Source organism: Heptranchias perlo, chromosome 34 (genome assembly GCF_035084215.1).
Source record: "Heptranchias perlo isolate sHepPer1 chromosome 34, sHepPer1.hap1, whole genome shotgun sequence".
NCBI classification, from domain to species: Eukaryota; Metazoa; Chordata; class Chondrichthyes; order Hexanchiformes; family Hexanchidae; genus Heptranchias; species Heptranchias perlo.
In genome coordinates this window covers 23,071,142-23,092,019 of record NC_090358.1, presented here as the reverse complement: position 1 = coordinate 23,092,019, position 20,878 = coordinate 23,071,142, and the positions used below count along the sequence as shown (strand labels likewise).

The 20,878-nt window shown below is 40.8% G+C and overlaps 1 protein-coding gene across 3 annotated transcripts in view; it reads left to right on the top strand.

The window, feature by feature from the left end:
• bnc1 (basonuclin zinc finger protein 1) overlaps positions 1–20,878 on the top strand; it is a 65,007-nt gene that overhangs the window by 23,435 nt on the left and 20,694 nt on the right. For all 3 annotated transcript variants that reach the window (XM_067971601.1, XM_067971603.1, XM_067971602.1), the window contains exons 2-3: positions 16,024–16,126; positions 20,458–20,693. In XM_067971601.1, coding sequence (XP_067827702.1) covers positions 16,024–16,126; positions 20,458–20,693 — 339 coding nt within the window. The remainder of the gene's footprint in view (positions 1–16,023; positions 16,127–20,457; positions 20,694–20,878) is intronic.

Genomic DNA, 20,878 nt, shown 5'->3' with positions numbered 1-20,878 from the left:
GGCCGTCAGTGAAACTCAGATGACATTAACTACAGTTGCTCCAATACCAGCAAAGGGTTTGATGAAGTGGTGGAGGCCAGCAGTAGGGCCTTTAAATTGTTTCATCACCACAGAGCATGTTGGTAGTGTTTTCATGGAGTACAGAGGGAGGCGGATGTGGTGGTCAACAATCTTTTGAGAAATTGGAGTACTTGTGGGATTGTAAAGCACCAAGCCAACTGCAGGGATTCTGTGAACACTGGAAAGAATGTGGGCAATGTGTTGATTTAGAGACTTAAAAACAGGAAAACTTTGTTACTGCACAGCCCTGTTTCAGTGTCGGTCTGTTTTTACTACGGAGCAGTTCTGACTGTCCAACAAGGAACCAGATTACACTGGATATGTAGACCGCTTTATAAGTGCTGTGTACTTTTAAACTCTGCAATAACCATTATGAAGAACTGGTACTGATGCATGTATCTCAAACTTAAGTTACAAAAGTAACAGATTTAAGATAATTGGCAAAAAATCCAGGGGGGAAATTAGGAGAATTATTTTCACCCAGTGAGTTTTTATGATCTAGAATGCCTAACTGAAAGGGTTGTGGAAGCAGATTCAGTAGTAACTGGATAAATACTTGAAAAGCAGAAATTTACAGGGCTATTGGGGAAAGAACAGGGGAGTGGGACTAATTGGATAGCTCTTTCAAAGAGCTGCCACAGGTATGACTGACCAAATGGCCTACTTCTATGTGGTTTAATTCTATGATTCTGTAAGTAATGCACTTAATTTTATAATCACACACCTGTAGAATTAAACAATAAATTCAGTTTACAATAAATGAACCAGCTTTAATATAACTGAATAAATCTATCTGGTTTTCTTATTTCTCATCCTGATCAAGTCGCAATGATTTTCAGTTCCACAGTCTGAACTGGTTTAGACTTAGCTGGTCGCTCTGATTTAATCAAGTTTGATTTCATTGTTACGTTGGTTATGTGTAGTTCCTGCATCAACATCACTTGATAAATCCTGAATACCTAGTTCATTTGAATAAGGTTTCTCTGATTCCAACGTAGCTCTGAGCCTCTCTGGTCACAGCTAAGCCTTGGATACAACATGGAATAACACAGTTGCTCTCATTACTAACTTGAACTGGCTGCCAGTTATTGCAAGGATAGAGGATTTTGGTATGTTGATCATGATAAAATTTCTACCTCATCTGGATTCTCTTTGTTAGAGTTGCTAAGTTTAAGGAGTCTGCCCTTAATGGATAAATTGTCATGGATGCAATGGCCCATCAGAATTTGCGCTGCGAATCACCGGTTCTCCAGGAGTATACTTCAATACACTAAGATCATAAGAATTAGGAGCAGGAGTAGGCCATATGGCTCCTCGAGCCTGCTCCGCCATCCAATCAGGTCATGGCTGATCTTCAACCTCAACTCCACTTTCTTGCCCGATCTCCATATCCCTTGATTCCCCTAAAGTCCAAAAATCTATCTATCTCAGCCTTGAATATACTCGACGACTCAGCTTCCACAGCCCTCTGGGGTAAAGAATTCCAAATATTCACAACCCTCTGAGTGAAGAAATTCTTCATCTCAGTCTTAAATGGCCGACCCCTTATCCTGCGACCATGCCCTCTAGTTCTAGACTCTCCAGCCAGGGGAAACAACCTCTTGGCCTCTACCCTGTCAAGCCCCCTCAGAATCTTATGTTTCAATGAGATCACCTCTTATTCTTCTAAACTCCAGAGAGTATAGGCCCATTCTACTCAACCTCTCCTCATAGGACAACCCTCTCATCCCAGGAATTATAAGAACATAAGAAGCTCTTGTATGAATCTTGACCATAGTCACTATCCTTCTTAATGATCTTGACTGTACTGTTACTCCAGCAAGACCAATTGATTTGGTGTGTGACAGGCTGGAAGTTGTGTGCCTAAAATTTCACAAAGTAACAGAATTACAAGCTATCAGAATTGTCCATTAAACAAGAGCACCTCTTGTTTACCATTTCCAGAGAATTTGTGGGTAGCTTTTCCTCCAATTGTTAATTTAGTGGAAAGTCAGTGTAAGTATAAACTGGGGAAAGCAGTTTTTATATGCAATGACTTTTTTGCTTACTTAAGAGAACGGAGGAAAATATGCCCTCCTTGCTTGAAGGACTGATTTAGTTCTGGCATTTTTCAGAGGGCAGACTTGACTTGCATTTCTCAACACAAATTTCTGTCTTCCTATATGCAGACTGTGAAGCATTGCAGCTGGACTGCCTTTGAAAACTTAAACCTTGATCACCTCTGTAATCTATAATTTCCTTGAGTTACGACTGCATTTGCTCTGGGCGTTCCAGAATCTGCATCCTCAGCAGTGTCCGATATGATACGACCGAGTTCTGCACATATCCAGTTATTTCATCATCATTGGAACTCTGACCATTTTTACTAGATGCTCACGACAAGGCACCAGTTGTATATAGTGCATGGAGATCTGCAATAGTCATGGTAACATCTGTATTCTTGGACAATCATTGAGTGATTTCTTAAATCTAATTACCACGGGCTTGAGATTGCATTTATTGCCCATCCCTAGTTGCCCTAAGAAGGCCACTTCAGAGGGCAATTAAGGGTCAACCACGTTGGTGTCGGACTGGAGTAGCATGGTGGGATCTGAACTCTCATTCTCTGGATTATTAGTCCAGTAACATAACCACTGCACTATTGTGCCCGTGTGAATTTTTGCTGGACTCAGACTAATGGACTGTTTATATCAAGTTGGGCACACTTCTCTGATTTACTGTTGCAACTCGCAGATTTTTTTTTGACCTTGGGTGCAGGGGGCAAAATTCCTTTCATTTTTTTTCAGTATTCCTGATCCACTAACAAAAGTGCAGAAGGTGTGAATTTGTAATATGTGATTTCTATGAAGAAGATTTTGTTAGTGATAATGAAGAATTAGCAACTAATCATGAGGCCTCTGTGGTAATGACCCTCTCATACTTAAACAGTTAACAAGCCACTTAACTATTAGAAGTGCCAAAGTTTATTCATCCAGCTGTGACGCGCATAATTGTGAACAGACAAGGCAGATCGTCAGTAGAATAAAATCCCGATTTACCCACAAGACACTGCATTTGCTCCTATGGGCCTCTATTGGCAGACATCTTTTTTCCTCCCCTAGAATGCTTTGAAAAAATGTCAATTTTTAACACTGGTTGCAGTTTCTATATAATCAACCTGTTTTGATCTACTTTATTTATTGAATTTTAATATTTTAAGTTGCATAATTCATTGTGATCTAAAATTCCATGCGGTAGATTCTCCTCTTCACTGCCTGGGCGGTAATCTGCGATCGATGGAATGAAAATCAAACGAAAGTCGACTATATTTTATATATTTAGTGATGGTTACTTTAGGATAGTGGCACGATTGTAGGTAAGGAGACAACTGGCTTCCAAATACTCCTGAAGCTTAATGCTTATCCTTAGGAACATTCTCAACTGCCATTGTCCTGCTTGGTATCTGGCTGATCTCGCTGCTGACTCACATGTTCTGCTGGAACCTCCCAGCACTTGTGTGGGAAGGTGTCATAATGTGAAGGTCAGACTTTAAAGTATTGACTATCTTCAAATTGTCATGAGTCCTGTGACTAGAATTTGTGTGAAACCGAATGTTACTTGGCTGAGGTACTAGAAATGTATTATTGAGTATTCTGTGCAGTGATTAGCCTTTTCTTTTATTCTGTATAATTTTGGACGGTAAAGTATATTTTTAAAAATCAGTTACAGCACCTAATGCAGTGGAAAAGCGCAAGTATAAAACTTCATGAAAAGTCCAGCTAATTTCCTTTACCTTTTTTAAGTTCTCATTAATTTACTGTGCTTAATTGACCTCTTCTATTGGCTCACCATACTTAGTATCACGTATTTAGTATCAGGGTAGATATCTCAATGGATGAAATTTCAGGGTTTGTTTTAACACGTTATTAAAGCAACTTGAACGAAAAACCGCAGCGTCAATGACAATCCAAAGATTTGGTAAACCTGTCACTTTGCTCGCGAATGCAATCGTTATCGTATACGTATGTCACAATGTGTGTGTCACCAATAAGGTCCCAGACTCTCCAATTGAATAAGTTGCATTCAGTTTTAGGCGTCCAGATTTGGAAATCTTAGATACCAGGGACACATCACAACAAATGTAATCAGCAGGCTGAGTGAGGCGCAGTAAATTGAGAAGCTGCTGGACTGAAGTAATTTTTTGTTCCCACTGAACATGTAATTGTCAAAAAAAGCATGTCCAGAAAACGTTTAAAAATTAACTTAAATGGTGCGAGGCCTGTCACTTAAAGCCACAGCACAGAGTATTGGAGCAGCTGTGGAGTGGAAGGCAAAGCTCAGAATGCCTAGTGAGAAAATGTAATTAGTCCTCTAAAGTGCTGCAAAATGCAACAATTAAAGTGTCAGAAATCACAGCTTTCAAGGGGATATTCCATCAGGCTCCTCCTTTTCCTCGCTCCGGAAAAAAATCTCTCCTGCAGGGCTCCAATGCCCCTTCAGACATAAAGAAATCCAGCACTCCTGGTTGGTTAGTTTTCAAAGTTGAACAGATGAGCCATGAATTTACTAACTGGCTTAATTAATAGTTCTTGTTCTAGTTCTCGTTTAGTTTTGATTTTTCTCCTCCTCCCTTAGAATATGGGCCGTGACCCATTTCAGACCAACACAATGGATCAATGAGCTGTTATTATACCCCTGGCTATACCTGTATCCATACACTCTACTCCTCTTAATCCAAAGTTACTTCATTCAAATTATCTGAGAATTCAATTTTTTTTAACATCAAGTCCCCACTTTACTGTGTTATGAATATGTTGGGACTCGCACCAAGTCCCATTCACCTATCACCCCTGCGCTCGCTGACCTACATTGGCTCCCGGTCCGAGAACGCCTCGATTTTAAAATTCTCATCCTTGTTTTCAAATCACTCCATGGCCTCACCCCACCCTCTGTACCCTCCTCCAGCCCTACAAACCTCCATGATCTCTTCGCTCCTCCAATTCTTGCCTCTTGCGCATCCCTGATTTTAATCGCTCCACCATTGACAGCCGTGCTTTCAGCTGCCTAGGCCCTAACCTCTGGAATTTGCTCCCGAAACCACTTTGCTTCTCTACCTCTCTCCTCCTTTAAGACGCTCCTTAAGACCTATCTCTTTGACCGAGCTTTCACCTGTCCTAATATCTCGTAATGTGGCTCAATGTCAAATTTTGTTAAACACACCTGTGAAGCGCCTCGGGACGTTTTACTACGTTAAAGGTGCTATTTAAATGCAAGAAGTTGTTGTTTAATTCAAATTATTGGATCATTCGCATTTTGCTTATTGCAAAAAAAATGACCTTGAATTATTAGGAGTAGATTGTACTTTGAAAGTAGACTGTTCATCTCAGGAATGCTGGTTGTGAGCTGGAAGAAAATACTTCTCAATTTGACTCTGCAGCAGGAGAATGGTTTCCAAACCTCACTTAATGACCTAAACCAGCACATAAAGGCTTTCCCCCTCCCTTTTGGCCGAAGTTTGTTAATCATCGGAGAAGCACTAAACGTGGATTTAAGGAAAGAAAGAAAGACTTGTATTTATATAGTGACTTTCACAACCGCCAGATGTCCCAAAGCGCTTTACAAGCAATGAAGTACTTTTGAAGTGTAGCCACTGTTGTAATGTAGGAAACACGGCAGCCAATTTGCTCTCAGCAAGATCCCACAAACCGCAATGTGGTAATGACCACATCGTCTGTTTTAGTGAAGTTGGTTGAGGGATACATGTTGGCAAGGACACTGGGGAGAAGTCCCTGCTCTTTTTCGAAATAGTGCCATGGGATCTTTTATGTCCACCTGCGAGTGCAGATAGGGCCTCAGTTTAATGTCCCATCCAAAAACATGGCACCTCTGACAGTGCAGCACTCCCTCAGTACTGAACTGGACTGTCAGCCTACATTTTGTGCTCAGTTCCCTGAAGTTGGACTTGAACCCACAGGTGAGGTGAGAGTGCTGCCAACTGAGCTACGGCTGGCACTAATTTATTTAAGTCCCTAAGACTCATTGCTTTCAGAGGCAGTCGTTTATGTAGTGCTGTGGGAATTGAAGCTGTCCATAACTACTTCACCCAACCATGTGTGTATTGGAGAAAGTGACTGATCGGTAGGGTCCATGTGTTGTAATATCTGCCATTGGGAAGCAGGCCCATGAAAGTCTATATTCTGAGAGAATTCAGGAGAGGCAGGCAACCAATGGCAGTGAAGAGCTCTCCGCTTATGCTGTCGGACCTTTCAGGCACCCACAAGGAGCAGCAGTTTTGCTGTGCACTGCTTCAAGGAGAAGGCAGCTGAATCTCTGTATTGCCACTCGCCTCACTACATACACTTTAGCAGCAACAGTTCTTCCAAATTGCTGGCTTTCCCAAGGTACCAGGGCATTATTGACAGTCATGTTCCCATTAATCTCATCACATATCTAAATAGGAAGAGTCTATTGTTCCATTAATGTGGCGATGGTACACAGCTCAGTACATGGCTCTCACAGGGGAGGAGTGATGCCTTTGTTCTGAGGAAATCAAACATGACAGTTTGTTGAAGGAGAGCGGTGAACAGCTGACTCTTGGGAAATATGTTGCAACAATCGCTGCTGATGCCTTGACGCAACCCCTATACCTCAACAGCCAGAAAAAGTGCAGCCAGGCACTCGGGTGAGTTAGGGCCCTTACTGAGCCGATATGGGGTGTTAAAACAACACTTTAGATGCTCGGACTGGGCAGAGGGGTCTTACATTGTGACCCAGCAACGGCCTGCAAAATTGTAGATATATACTACGTGCTGTCCAATATCCCTCCACGATCTTGGCACTCCTCCAATTCTGGCCTCATGCGCGTCCCCAATTTCCTTCGCCCCACTATTGGCGGCTGTGCCTTCAGCTCTAAGCTCTTGAATTCCCTCCCTAAACCTCTCTACCTCTAAGTCGCTCCTTAAAATCTACCTCTTTGGCCTGTCCTAATCTACCTCTTTGACTTGTCCCTCTGTGTCTCTGTGTCAATTTTTTTCGAATAATTCTTCTCGAAAGCACCATGGGACATTTTACTAGGTTAAAGGTGCTGTAAAAATGCGAGTTGTTCTTGTTTACGGTGAAACTCACCATAAATTTGGGTAAGGAACAACCAAAAACTATAGGCGACCAGAAACACACTGGTGTTTGGTAAACACTAGCAGTAGTCCAGCCAATATAGTCAGAGAGTTAGGTACATGAGGTGCTGAAAGCCCAGTTCATAGAATCATCGAATCTTACAGCACAAGAGGAGGCCATTCGGCCCATCGTGCCTGTGCCAGCTCTTTGAAAGAACTATCCAATTAGTCCCACTCCCCAGCTCTTCCCCATAGCCCTCCAAATTTTTCCTTTTCAAGTATGTATCCAGTTCCCTTTTGAAAGTTACTATTGAATCTGCTTCCACCGCCCTTTCAGGCAGCACATTCCGGATCATAACACGCTGTGTAAAAAAAAAAAATTGTCCTCATCTCCCTTCTGCTTCTTTTGCCAATTAGCTTATAGTTCTGCATCTATATGTGTTTAATGTGCTGTTACTATGTTTGCCTTTTAAGAAACAACAGCAACTTGCATTTATATCACGTCTTTAATGTAGTAAAACGTCCCAAGGCGCTTCACAGGAGCGTTATCAAACAAAATTTGACACCGAGCCGCATAAGGACGTATTAGGACAGATGACCAAAAGCTTGGTCAAAGAGAGAGGTTTTAAAGGAGGAGGGAGAGGCAGAGAGGTTTAGGGAGGGAATTCCAGAGCTTAGGGCCTAGGCAGCTGAAGGCACGGCCACCATTGGTGAATCGATTAAAATCGGGGATGTGCAAGAGGCCAGAATTGGAGGAGCGCAGAGACCTCGGAGGCTTGTTGGGCAGAGGAGGTTACAGAGATAGGGAGGAGCAAAGCCATGGAAAGATTTGAAAGCAAGGAATTTTAAGATCAAACTTTGCAGGACCAGGAGCCACTGTAGGTTGGTGCGCACAGGGGTGATGGGTGAACAGGACTTGGTGCGAGTTAGGATAGGGGCAGCAGAGTTTTGGATGAGCTCAAGTTTACAGAGGGTGGTAAATGGGAGGCCAGATGTGTCTCTATTCGCTGCACAATTTGCTGTCCATGGATGCTTCCTCTTCAACATTTCATGATTCGTGCACTCTCCACAGATTAATCAGTGCATACTTCTCCAGGTGTTATTTTCCCAGCTGAATTTATCTCCGTTATCGACGGAAGCTGGAAGATGGGAAGCCGGCCAGGAGAAGTCTAGAAGTAACAAGGGCATGGATGAGGGTTTCAGCAGCAGAGGAGCTGAGGCGGTGGCAGAAATGGGCAATGTTACGGAGGTGGAAGTAGGCGATGGAGTGGATATGTGGTCAGAAGCTCATCTCAGGATCAAATAGGACACCAAGGTTGTGAACGGTCTGATTCAGCCTCAGACAGCGGCCAATGAGAGAGATGGAGTCAGTAACTAGGGAACGGAGTTTGTGACGGGGGCTGAAGATAATGGCTTCAGACTTCCCAATATTTAGTTGGAGGAAATTTCTGCTCATCCAGTATTGGATGTCGGACAAACAATGTGGCAAATCAGAGTCAGTGGATGGGTCGAGGGAGGTGGTGATGAGGTAGAGCTGGGTTTGGTTAGCGTTGCATGTGGAACCTGACGTGTTTTTGGATGATGTCGCCGAGGGACAGTATGTGGATGAGAAATAGGAGGGGGCCAAGGATAGATCCTTGGGTGACTCCAGAAGTAATGGTGTAGGAGCGGGAGGAGAAGCCAATGCAGGTGATTCTGTGGCTACGAAGGAAATAGTAAGGGGTATTATAATCAAATATGAAAAGTAAAAGAACAGTCTGAGGATGGGACCACTCAGGGATGAAGGAGGAGGTCGAATTGTGGAGAATTAAGGAATGACAGAGATATTAAATATTTTGCATTCATTTTTACAAATAATAGTGGAAGTGAGAACATAAGTGTACTAGAGAAGGATATGGAACAATTGTTAGAGATAACAATAGAAAAGGAATTGCTTCTGAAAAAATGAGCAGAACTCGAAGTGGATAAGTCAACGGGATCTGATGGCTGCATCCTGGGCTGTTGAAAGATGTCAAGGAGAAGATAGCAGAGGCTCTGGCTGCAATTTTTCATTCCTCAATTATGCTAATTGTTCCATTGAACTGGAGAATAGCCGAGATCTCCACTGCAGACACCAAGGGTTTGCCATATGCTCAATAACGGAAAGCAGCAGTGCTCCATGTGAGAGAAGGCAGTGCATGTCTTGGTGATGGATTGCCCCACACTTGCTAGACTACCTTTCACTGTTCTGTACAAAGAGTCAAGTCATTTCTCTGTGTGGTTCTGGTGCATTTTCAACCTCTATTTAGAAGCAGGGCCACTAAAGTCTATATCCCCATACAAATCAGATGAGGCACTCACCATGCTAGGCCTCAGCCTTGCAGCAGCTAGCCCCTTATCAACCACCATTAATACCCCTTCCTTACCAGTGCTTGGTGATTCATCAAGGCATTTTTCTTAAACATCACTATCTACTTATCATCAGTGTGTTTCCAGAGACAGTGCTTCAGTGGATGGTACTTTCTGGGTTTGGCTGGAGAATGAGGTAAATAAATACAATTATGCACTCAAATAACATTGTGCAAATCATAAAATATCTGAATGACCCCACGATTTCTGTGCTGCCCTCTAGTCTCCACAGACCCCCTACATTTCAACTCCCTATCGGACAAATCAACCGTAGTGTGCTTGGAGAATGCCAGTGGCTTGCGGTCTTTGGGCAACTGCCTGTTCCCCAATTACTTGCAAGTTTTGCTTTTAAACGGAAGGGCAGTAGGGATTGGACACAATGCTTTGGCCATGGAAATTGCTTCCTGTTGTACATATTCTCTGCCATAATGGCGTGCATAATTTAACTGAAATTATACATCCCATAGGTTTGGGAAGCAAGCTGGAGCGTGGGATTCAACTTGGTGACTTGTGGAGAAAAACACACCAGTTCACACTTGATGGGCTGAATGGCCTGTTTCGGTGCTGAGGCGTTCTATGATTCTATAACTGGCATAAAGCTGCGATTTTGATTTCTAATACCTAACGTGCTACATTCTTGTCAATATTCAGTACAACCTTTTTTAAATACACCAATTACACATTTACAACTTCCAGTACGTGCATTTATGTCCTGTGCTGCTAAATTATTGTAATATTTATGCTTTACCATTTTGTTCTTCATGATATCCTGGAGTTTTGTTCTCCCCTCCAGCCAGTGATTGATGCAGGGCTCACAGTAGCCGTCACGAGCTGCCGTCCCTCAGATATGTGGGGGTGAAGCTCCCCCACCAACAATGTTCTTGGGTCACCCCATTGCTGGGTTTACCGAGAATTGCGGGGCCTAGTTGGTAAAACATTTTTTGTCTGTTGACGTTGAGACTTTTATTTTAGTACAGCCGTGCACTCCACAACTAAATTAACTAAACTAATAGTTTCCCTGGAAGATGCCTTAATTTCCATAAAGTCAGCCAGAAATTATTAAGAATAAAACAGTTCAAATTTATAAACTAGATTTTTGACCCCTGTATAGCAGTATGTCTGTAAATGTGAATATTTGGTCAGCTGCAGTACATAGCAAGGTCACTTTTAATTGTATTACAAAGGAGAATCAGTCCTGCTTAATGCTACTCTCGTATAATCATGTATAGTGTATTATTTTTGTTGGAGGAGAGATAGTTTATTAAAGGAGAGGGGTTACATGGCATTGGACTGTCTGAATAGTACATTTTCCTTGATTCTGCTCGGCCTAGGTATTTTTTTTTAAGTGTAGTGATCAAAGCACCTTCTACTTTGCATGAAAACCCTTGACTGCGTATCCAGCTGTAGAACTGAGCATAATTAGCAGAGATTGGCTCATTTAAAAGCCGCACTGTGACCCAGGAGCTGCTTGTGAAGCCATGGAAAATAGCACTCTTAATACAAAGTAACATGGTAACAATTTCATTGTGCTCCATGACTGACTACCACAGGGGCAGGAATCAGCACGTAATAAGCCTTGGTTTGCCTTATTGTAAGTGTACTTGTCATTGGCAGCAGTGTTCTTGAGCATTCCTTCTCAACAGAGTAAATGAGATAAAACAGCACTGCGCACTTGGGAAGAAAAAAAAACGGACAGCAGTTGCTAATCTTGCCAAACAGAGATACCAAGGGATTATACTTTTGTAATCGCGCAGAATCCTCCTTACCAGTAAATCACATCAGAGTGGAACAGTGAAAAGTTCTGCAGCTGCAAAACACAACGGGCGCAGCTGACTGAAGCTTCAACTGTTGTGGAGGAGGACGGCAGCTTTGGGGGAAAGAAATAACTGCACAGAAAATAATAGTTCAGACCATTTGAAAACAGATGTTTTGTGTTGGTTTTGTTTTGGCATCTGGGAAAGCGAGCCAGTAATTTTCATTTATTGTAAATCAGTGATAATACCAATTTTACATTTTGTTACAAATTCCAGTCTTGAGTGTGTGTGTGTTTATGTAAATATTTTTGTGGGTATGTACATTTTCATATAATATAAAACTTTACAGCACCAAAGGATGCCATTCAGCCCATTACACCTATGGTGGCTCTCTGAAAGAGCTATCCACCATTTCTGGTTGGACGTTTTATGTCCCAATAACTGTGTGTGTGTGTGTGTGTGTGTGTGTGTAAAAAAAAAATATTAAATTTCCTAAGCTCCCCCTTATTCTATTCATTCATCTCTTAAATTTCTGCCCTTTTGTTACTGAACCAGTAGAATCTTGAAATAATACAGCACAGAAGGAGGCCATTCTGTTTTGATAGAATAGATAGAGAGAAACTGTTTCCACTGGCAGGAGGGTCGGTAACCACAGAGTTAAGATAATTGGCAAAAAAGCTAGGGGAGAGATGAGGAAAATTTTTTTACTCATCGAGTTGTTATGATCTGGAATGCTCTACCTGAAAGGGCAGTGAAAGCAAATTCAGTAGTAAGTTTCAAAAGGGAATTGGATTTCTACTTAAAAAGAAAAAAAATTGCAGGGTTATGGGGAAAGAGCAGGGGAGTGGGACTAATTGGTAGCTCTTTCAGAAGCCAGTACAGGCATGATGGGCTGAATGGCCTCCTGTGCTCTACGATTCTACTGGAAATAGTTTTTCCTGATTTATCTTGTCGAAATTCTTCATAATTTTGAACACCTCTGTCACATCTCCTCTTAACCAGTGAAAAGAGTCCCAGTTTCCAGTCTCCCCTTCCAACTAAAGCCTCTCATCTCTGGTAACATTTTAACAAATCTCTTTTGAACTCTCTTCATTGTCTTGACATGTTGCAAATGGAGGGCATCCAAAACTGGACACAATATTCTAATTGCGACCTAACCAATGATTTGTATAGGCCTCGCATTATTTCTGCTTTTGTTCTCTTATGTCTGTATTTATAAAACCAAAGATCCCATATGCTTTTTTGACAGCTTTATCACCTTGTCCTGCCAAAAGATTTGTGTATCTGAACTCCCTAAGTCTCTCTTCTATTTCTTTTAAGTTTTAGTATATACTGAGAGAGAAAGAACTTGCATTTATATACCATGTTTCAAACCAATTAATTATTTTTGAAGTGCAGTCACTGTTATGTAGTTAAACATGGCAGCCATTTTGCACACAGCATGTCCCATAAACAGCAAGTACGATAAATAACCTGTAGATCTATTCTGTTGATTGAGGGAGGAACATTGACTATGGAACAGGCACACAGGGCCTCAGTTTAACCTCTCATTTGATATACGGCACCTCCAACAGTGCAGCACTCCCTCAATACTGCATTGAAGTGTTAGCCTGTATTATGTGCTCAAATGCTGGAGTGGAGATTGAACCCACAATTTTCTTACTCTAAGGCAAGAGAGCTATATTTTATTTTCAAAGGAGTGTAGATCTCTGACATTAGACTTTTATTATCCCATCAATGATGCTACCTATTTAGCAGTTAATAAACTGTAACCCACTTAAGGTGAATCCCTCGTACATGGGAATTACTCATGTAGTCATTTTTAGTCAGCAAAGGGATTCAAAACACAGCACCTTTTAGGTCATCGGGTCTAAAATATTAATTGATTATTGGTTACAGGAGGAGTAAAACTGTTTCTAACAACAAAATCAAACCCTCCAAGGTCATTTGTAGTGCAGGCCTTCCTCTACTTTAGCAAAGTTTTAAGATAGCCATACCAAGTGAATGCACACAAATGTGACTATATATCATACCAATTGTGGTACTATTAATGCCACCAATTTTATGCAGCCGTGACATGGAACTGGCTGCCTAAAAGTACAAAGTGTGACTTTACTTAAGTACACACTGTCCTGGCATCATAAACCATCTAGAAGCCCAAAATGGAGCTCAACTCCAGCCATTGTGAAAATCCTGTTCCCTGACCCCGCACAGCACTGCTACTACCCTTGCACCAGTCTGGCTTTTCAATCGCTGCGTTTGACTATACTTTGAGTTGCCAAATTGGCACTAGCTGCTGATAAATTTGTTTTAGCTCTGCACTGTGTCCTTGTCCTGTAAAAGCTGCATGGAAATGCTGGAGGTCCAGCATTTGGACTTGGAAGTGCTGGAAGTCCTTTCACCTGTGACCCTTAATAATTGTCGGAGAATTATTTTTGAGGTCTCTTTTCGGATTAGATCCAAAGTTCGTGCCAGAAGGAGAGTGTTCACCCAGTTCAAGAGCTGTTTTGTTCGTTTCTATGAACTAGGAACATAAAAGTATTGATTTTTCACGTGCACTTTACGGAGGAAATATTGTTCCCACAGCAGTGAAAGTAAGTCCAGAGGGAATGAATCTTCCACAATTCGAAAGCTATAGAGCAACAACTGAGAATCATGTTTGGCTATGAATCCCACATAATTAAAACTGATAATGTGTCATATTTAATTATAAGTGGCCCACGTAGTATTTGACAGCTGGTTTACATTATATTAGATTAAAAGCTGGTGTGTATGTATTTATTTATTGCTACAAATAAAAAGAAATGGTATTATTGGAGGGGTTTCTATCTTGATGAGCTGTTTTACAGTGTGTACTGCTTTGTGAAGTGATATTCTCCTTAAGAATCGCATCTGTTTCAAATTTCATCGAGACATAACCAGAAAATCTGCAGTTAGAGTTAAACATGGGAACTTAAGTAAACTTTTTTTTCCCAGTAAAGGTACAACTTGGTATTTCAGAGATATTGCAGGAATTTATCGGGATATTAACTTCTTGTTAATTACTAATGTTGTCACCGGTTTTAACATGTAGGTATTTATGAAGCCGAGCTTTTGCAGATGAACCAATCTATCTAGCAATTTCTGGAGCTAGATCATTGTGTTTCTAATCTGCAGTCATGTGTACATGAATGAACCAGTCACCCCAGAAATCCTAACCTTGGAATCATTTTCTCTGTTGTATAATTTTACATTTTATCCATTCAGTTAAAACATATCCCATTGCTTTGACATTGTAAGAGCAACACTTACACAGTTTCAGCAAATAAAACAATTGAGGAAATGAAGCTGAAAACCAAGTGCAGTGTCAGTTTATATAACTGCAGTGAAATCTCCAGTCTTCAGATACCCCAGCGCACACTTACTGGTGTATAACACACACTTGAATCAAATACACTTGTCCCAAGTGATCGGTTTTCATTTGGCCTCCTTTATTTTTCTTCACAGAACAGAAGGACCTTCAGTGGGGAAAATAATAGCTGAAAGCAGCCTCATTAGCCTACAAGGCACAAATGGCAAATTGATGCACAAATCTCCATGTTACAGACATTAATTAATAGATTATTCAAATACTGTAAAAGATCCATTCACTTTCTTTGTTGTTTGTAATGAGATAAATATGAGCACAAAACTGCTGTGTCCAATGTCGGCTTCATTGCCAGAAAACAATAAGATGGTGGGTTGTTTTTGAATATCTACCAATCAGTATGTAGTTTGGAAGTAACAACAAAGGAACTCTCTGTGGAATGGGATTATGTTAATTGGAGTAGTTTCATTTTATGCCTCGTAAAGAAAGACAGAAAGAACTTACATTTATATAGTGCCTTTCATCACCCTGGGATGTTCCAAAGCTCTTCACAGCCAATGAAGTACTTTTAAAGTGTAGCCACTATTGTAATATAGTAATAATGGGAATTAGCCACTTTTAGATGCCCAATTTTACACCACTTTATTCTTTCAAATGAAAATCCGGTGTCTTGCCTTGGTAGGAAAGTTGGTGTCAGAGGGTTTCAGTAATACAGCTTTAGCAGGAGTCACTTTTGATTAAGAATTGCAATGGTGCAAAATTGCAGTGGTTATCTTCAGAAAGTTTCACACTTAAACACTAAACTTACTTTAATATTTTGTGTGTTTATTGAAGGGGAAACACTTTCCTAAAATGCATTGTGAAGAAATGCATTGATTTTATCCCTAAATAATACATGTAGAGCCCATAAACAAGCAGTTGGAAGATAATTGGACCAAGTGCCAAAATACAAACTTCACTCTCAGGTTCAAATACAATGTTGTTTCCAACATTTTTGCTACATAAAACCTGGAATGTTTCCTTGTAGTGGGAGACTAGATGTGTGCTCAGTATTCCCTTGTGCCATAACCAAAGTGCTGTAGCCACTTGTACAAGATGACTGATGAGTTCCACAATCTGCATCAAACAGTATTATTTTTCTAATGGTAATTCTAAATTCAAGGTCACCAGTTGCCAATCTGAATAATCTAGTGAGTTTTAATTAAGATTTTAATGAAGATTCACCAGTGGTTAAATAAGTAAATTTTACATTGTTTACGTTTAATGCTTAAAACATGTTAAAATGCATTTTATGTGTTTGTTATACATGTGGTGGAGTTTATGTTGCGTTAATGGATGATTAACACCCAACGTGAATTATGCTTCATTCTTTATCTATTTTCAGGCCATTCGCTGCACACTGGTGAACTGTAACTGTGAGTGCTTTCAGGCAGGAAAGATCAACGTACGTCAATGTGACCAGTGTAAACATGGATGGGTGGTACATGGTAAGGACTAATGGAGATGTTGATACTGAGAACTCTTTTGTTTTCCAATTATAGAAATGATTTGGACATAGACATAAGAATAACATCAAAAAATGCTGTTGCCAAATTAGAGGGTATGGCAAACTGTGAGGAAGCTTGCAAGACACTGCAGAAAGATATAAACAGCTAACTAACTGAGCCGATAGATGTTAAATGCAGTTCAGTTCAATGAATAGAAATGTGAGTTGGTTCATTTTGAGGGAAAAAGAACAGTGAAAAGAAGTATACTATATACTTTTAACAGATTGGAGGGACAGAGAGACCTAGGGGTGCAGATACGTAGATCTTTAATGGTAGGAGTTCAGGTAGGTAAGAGGCACATTGAACATAAAAGCGCCAAAGTTAATGTTGAAGTTGTATTAACATTGGTTATGCTACAGTTGCAGAATTGCATCTTGTTCTCGGCACCCCACTAAAGAAAGGATATTGGAGGCTTAGAAAGGATACTGTGAAGGTTCACTAGGATGATACCAGATATGCGAGATTATAGTTATGAAGAAAGGATAAGAAAATTGGAACTTTTTTTCAGAGAAGGTTGGGGGATGGGAGATTTTCAAAGTTATGAAAGGTAAATAGTGAAAAATTGCTTCCATTGGTTGGCAAATCTGTAACGAGAAAACTTGGACTTGGGATCATCACTGGAAGAATAAAAGGGGTATTAGAATAAGTTTTTTTTTTTATCCAGAGGGATATGAGAAGATGAAATGCTTTACCACAAATCGATATTGAGATAGATACGGTGACATTGTTTGAAAGGGAATTGAATAAAGAAAAGAAAGAAGAAGGAAGGGTGGAAAAGGCCAGGAAATGGGATTGGAGTAGACAGCTCCAGTTGAGGACAGGGACAGGTGCGACCACTTGAATGCTCTATATTCTATGATTACTGTGCAGAAAATTAAATTATGTCAACTGGTATAAGCAACTTTTTACATGAATGGTTATGAATGCAGAACACAGGATAAAAAAAAACACTGCATGTTATAGATTCCAGCAACAGCAAGAGCTGGACCAAGTTGAACAGAAATTGTTCTGTTTTTAATCTGTACATGAAATGGGAACGGAAAAATGGCACAGAGGAGCCAAAAGAGACACTTGAGTCCACAGCGATTAAGAAGGAAACATGTCGTCTAATAGCCATTTAAATTTAGATAAATAATGTAAATAAGTGTAGTTATGCAGAACATGCAAATAAATTATTACCAAGGTTCGGCACAGGCACGATTATCTGAATCCTTCTCCACTTAACAGAATTTTGGAGAGAGTCACATCCTTCTTGTGGAACGTCAGTCACAGTGAAACATCATGCTGACCTTCCGAGAACTCAAAAGCAGCATCTCAGGTTGCTGTAATTCTACTAACAGTTTGCCTTTGAGTGAGAAGGGATTGCTCACTGATATTTGAGTGGCCTGAATTTGTTTAGCCAGTGTTCTCCTGTAGTAGGCCCAGTGAGTGTGGTGGCGATGATGTGTTGACGACTCCTTGTATGGTGCTATCCAAAGATGGCCGCGTGCAGGATCCTCCCACAGGTTTGACGGACTCCCGTGGCTCCAGTTAAAGATTTGTCGGTGGATCCTTTGTTTTTGGGGCCTCGCCAGATGTTTACTCATCATCATTACATTCATCATCGTCAGACATCCTCACGGCCTCCTGCAAGAAGATGATAATTTCCTGGTGAAATTCTGAGAGAATAAATGCAAAATCCAAATTTTATTTACTTAAAGCACAGCAAACAGTTGTGAGCACAGGACATTAGGTGCAAGACTTTACTATAATCTGTCATAAAATTATTTGATATACATATCTTATTTATGCATAACTTCAAATATCATTTTCCAGAATCAGATTACTGTGGGAATATCCTAGTTTTGTGGATGAGGAAGCTAAACTGTAGATTTATCTTTTTTTTTCCCTGCCCTATATGGGGTGAAGTGTACGGCTGTAATTATTTGATGTGCTGTTTTAAGTTTAGAACTATGTTTGAAGCAATTATTCATTTCAAATTATCAATATATTTCCTGCAGTCTTTTGTATTTCTCAAAGCTTAGCAACATAGGAACAGGAGGAGGCCGTTCAGCCCCTCGAGCCTGTTTCGCCATTCAGTGAGAATCATGACTGATCTGTATCCTAACTCCATTTACCCGCCTAGGCTCCATATCCCTTAATACCTTTGGCAAAAACCTATCGACCTACGATTTAAAAGTATTAATTGAGTTAGCATCTACTGATGTTTGCAGGAGTAAGTTCCACACTTCTACCACCCTTAACGTGAAGAAGTGTTTAACTTCTCTCCTGGATTGCCTGGCTCAGATTTTAAGCTAATGGACCCTTGTCCTAGACTCCCCCAACAGAAAAAGTTTATTTCTATCTGGCCTTTCAAAATCCAAAAACCTCAATCAAATCACCCTTTAACCATCAATATTCCAGGGAATACTAGTCTAGTTAATGTAATCTCTCCTCATAATTCAACCCTTGAAGTCCTGGTAACATTCTGGTGAATCTGCACTGCAATCCTTCCAAGGCCAGTATATCCTTTCTAAAGTGTGGTGTGCAGAACTGTACACAGTATACCAGATGTGGTCTAACCAGGGCGTTGCATAGCTGTAGCAAAACTTCCTATTCTAGCCCTCTAGATATAAAGGCTAACATTCCATTAGCCTTTTTGATTATTTTTTGTACCTGACCACTACCTGATCAGCTTTGATTCATTTTTTTTTAAGAGGACTCCGGCCTTCTGATTCCTTCCTACTGTGCAATGCTGTATGTTGAAAAGGTATTACCGTTTGTGTATTGCTTTACCAAAATTTCCATGAAAAGTGGTGATTTTGGACCTTTCCTTTGTCACCATTTTCAGCCAGAGAGCAATAAGTCACATTAATTTGCATAAATCAAATGGCTCATTTTTGTTATGTAGGGTGGTGAATTTTAATAACTTCAAGTAACATTCCATTATTGCAGGTAGGCTGGAATATTCAGCTTTAATGGATTGATATAAATGTCTGCATACTGTTTTACCAAAGGAAGGACATACTTGCCTTAGAGGTGGTGCAACAAAGGTTCACTAGATTAATTCCTGGGATGAGAGGGTTGTCCTATGAAGAGAGGTTGAGTAGAATGGGCCTTTACCCTCTGGAGTTTAGAAGAATGAGAGGTGACCTTGTTGAAACATATAAGATTCTGAGGGGGCTCGACAGGGTCGATGCTGAGAGATTGTTTCCCCTGGCTAGTGAGTCTAGAACTAGGGGACATAGTCACAGGATAAGAGGTTGGCCATTCAAGACAGAGATGAGGAGAAATTTCTTCTCGCAGAGGGTTGTGAATCTTTGGAATTCTCTACCCCAGAGGGCTGTGGATGTTGAGTCATTGAATATATTCAAGGCTGAGGTCGATAGATTTTTGGACTCTAGGGGAATCAAGGGATATGGGGATCGAGCGGGAAGGTGGAGTTGAGATCGAAGATCAGCCATGATCTGATTGAATGGCAGAGCAGGCTCGAGGGGCTGTATGGCCTACTCCTGCTCCTATTTCATATGTCTGCCCAAAACTGTCCAACACTCCTTTAAACCTGGCACCAAAAGGTTGAATTCCTGCGGGGATTCTCCCGATTGTCCTCCATAACTTTGGTGGAGGATCCGCAGGCGCCCCAGAAAGAGCATATGAATGGCACTTCTGTCATTTCTCCAGGGTTTCCACAGATCTTCTGGTTATGATGAACAATTGGAAGAACCCGCATGGAAATTCAACCCCTGAATATCTACCCATAAAGTGAAGATTATTTATCTTCCCAAAAACATTTTGGCAAGTGCTCCTTCAGTGCAAATAGAAATACTGACTACATAGATAATGATCTGGCTATTAAAAGTCTTTAAAATCATGAGGTCAAATTCTGATGGAGCATTGTGTTCAATTTATTGTAAGTCCCTTTACATAAAATTTACAACGCAGAAACAGGCCATTCGTCCCAGCTGGTCTATGCCGTGTTTATGCTCCACACGAGCCTCCTCCCACCCCTCTTTATCAGCATAGCTTTCTATTCCTTTCTCCCTCATGTATTTACCTAGCTGCCTCTTAAATGCATCTATACTATTCGCTTCAACACTCCATGTGGTAGCAAGTTCTACATTCTTAACTACTCTCTGGGTAAAGAAGTTACTCCTGAGTTCCTTATTAGATTTAAACCTGTAAAATGATGCATGACAAAAGTTTACGACTACATGTTTCAAAATCATAGATATTTTTTCTTGCTTTTTGTGATTCTTCCCATAATATACCAAGATTTGCTTTTCTACTTGCAGCCTTGGACAAACTACGAGTGAATCACCTATATCAACAGAGTCAGGTGGAGATAGTCCAGTCTAACGTTGTGTTTGACATTAGTAGTCTAATGCTCTATGGTACCCAGGCTATTCCAATCCGCCTCAAAATCCTGCTGGATCGTCTGTTTAGCGTGCTCAAGCAAGAAGAAGTACTCCAGATCTTGCATTCTTTGGGATGGACACTCCAGGATTACATCCGTGGTTACATTCTGCAGGTAACACAGCACTCACACCTGGACTTCATATTTCAGAGAGTTGGACCCATTTGAGAGAGATCTTTGGTGTAGGAAAACGTCACGTGTTTAACACTGGGAATGTGAAACAACTGCTTTCCACGTTTTGACACTTACTGTCATCTGCAATCAGTAATTAGCAGGCATTATTTTCTCATTGTAATATA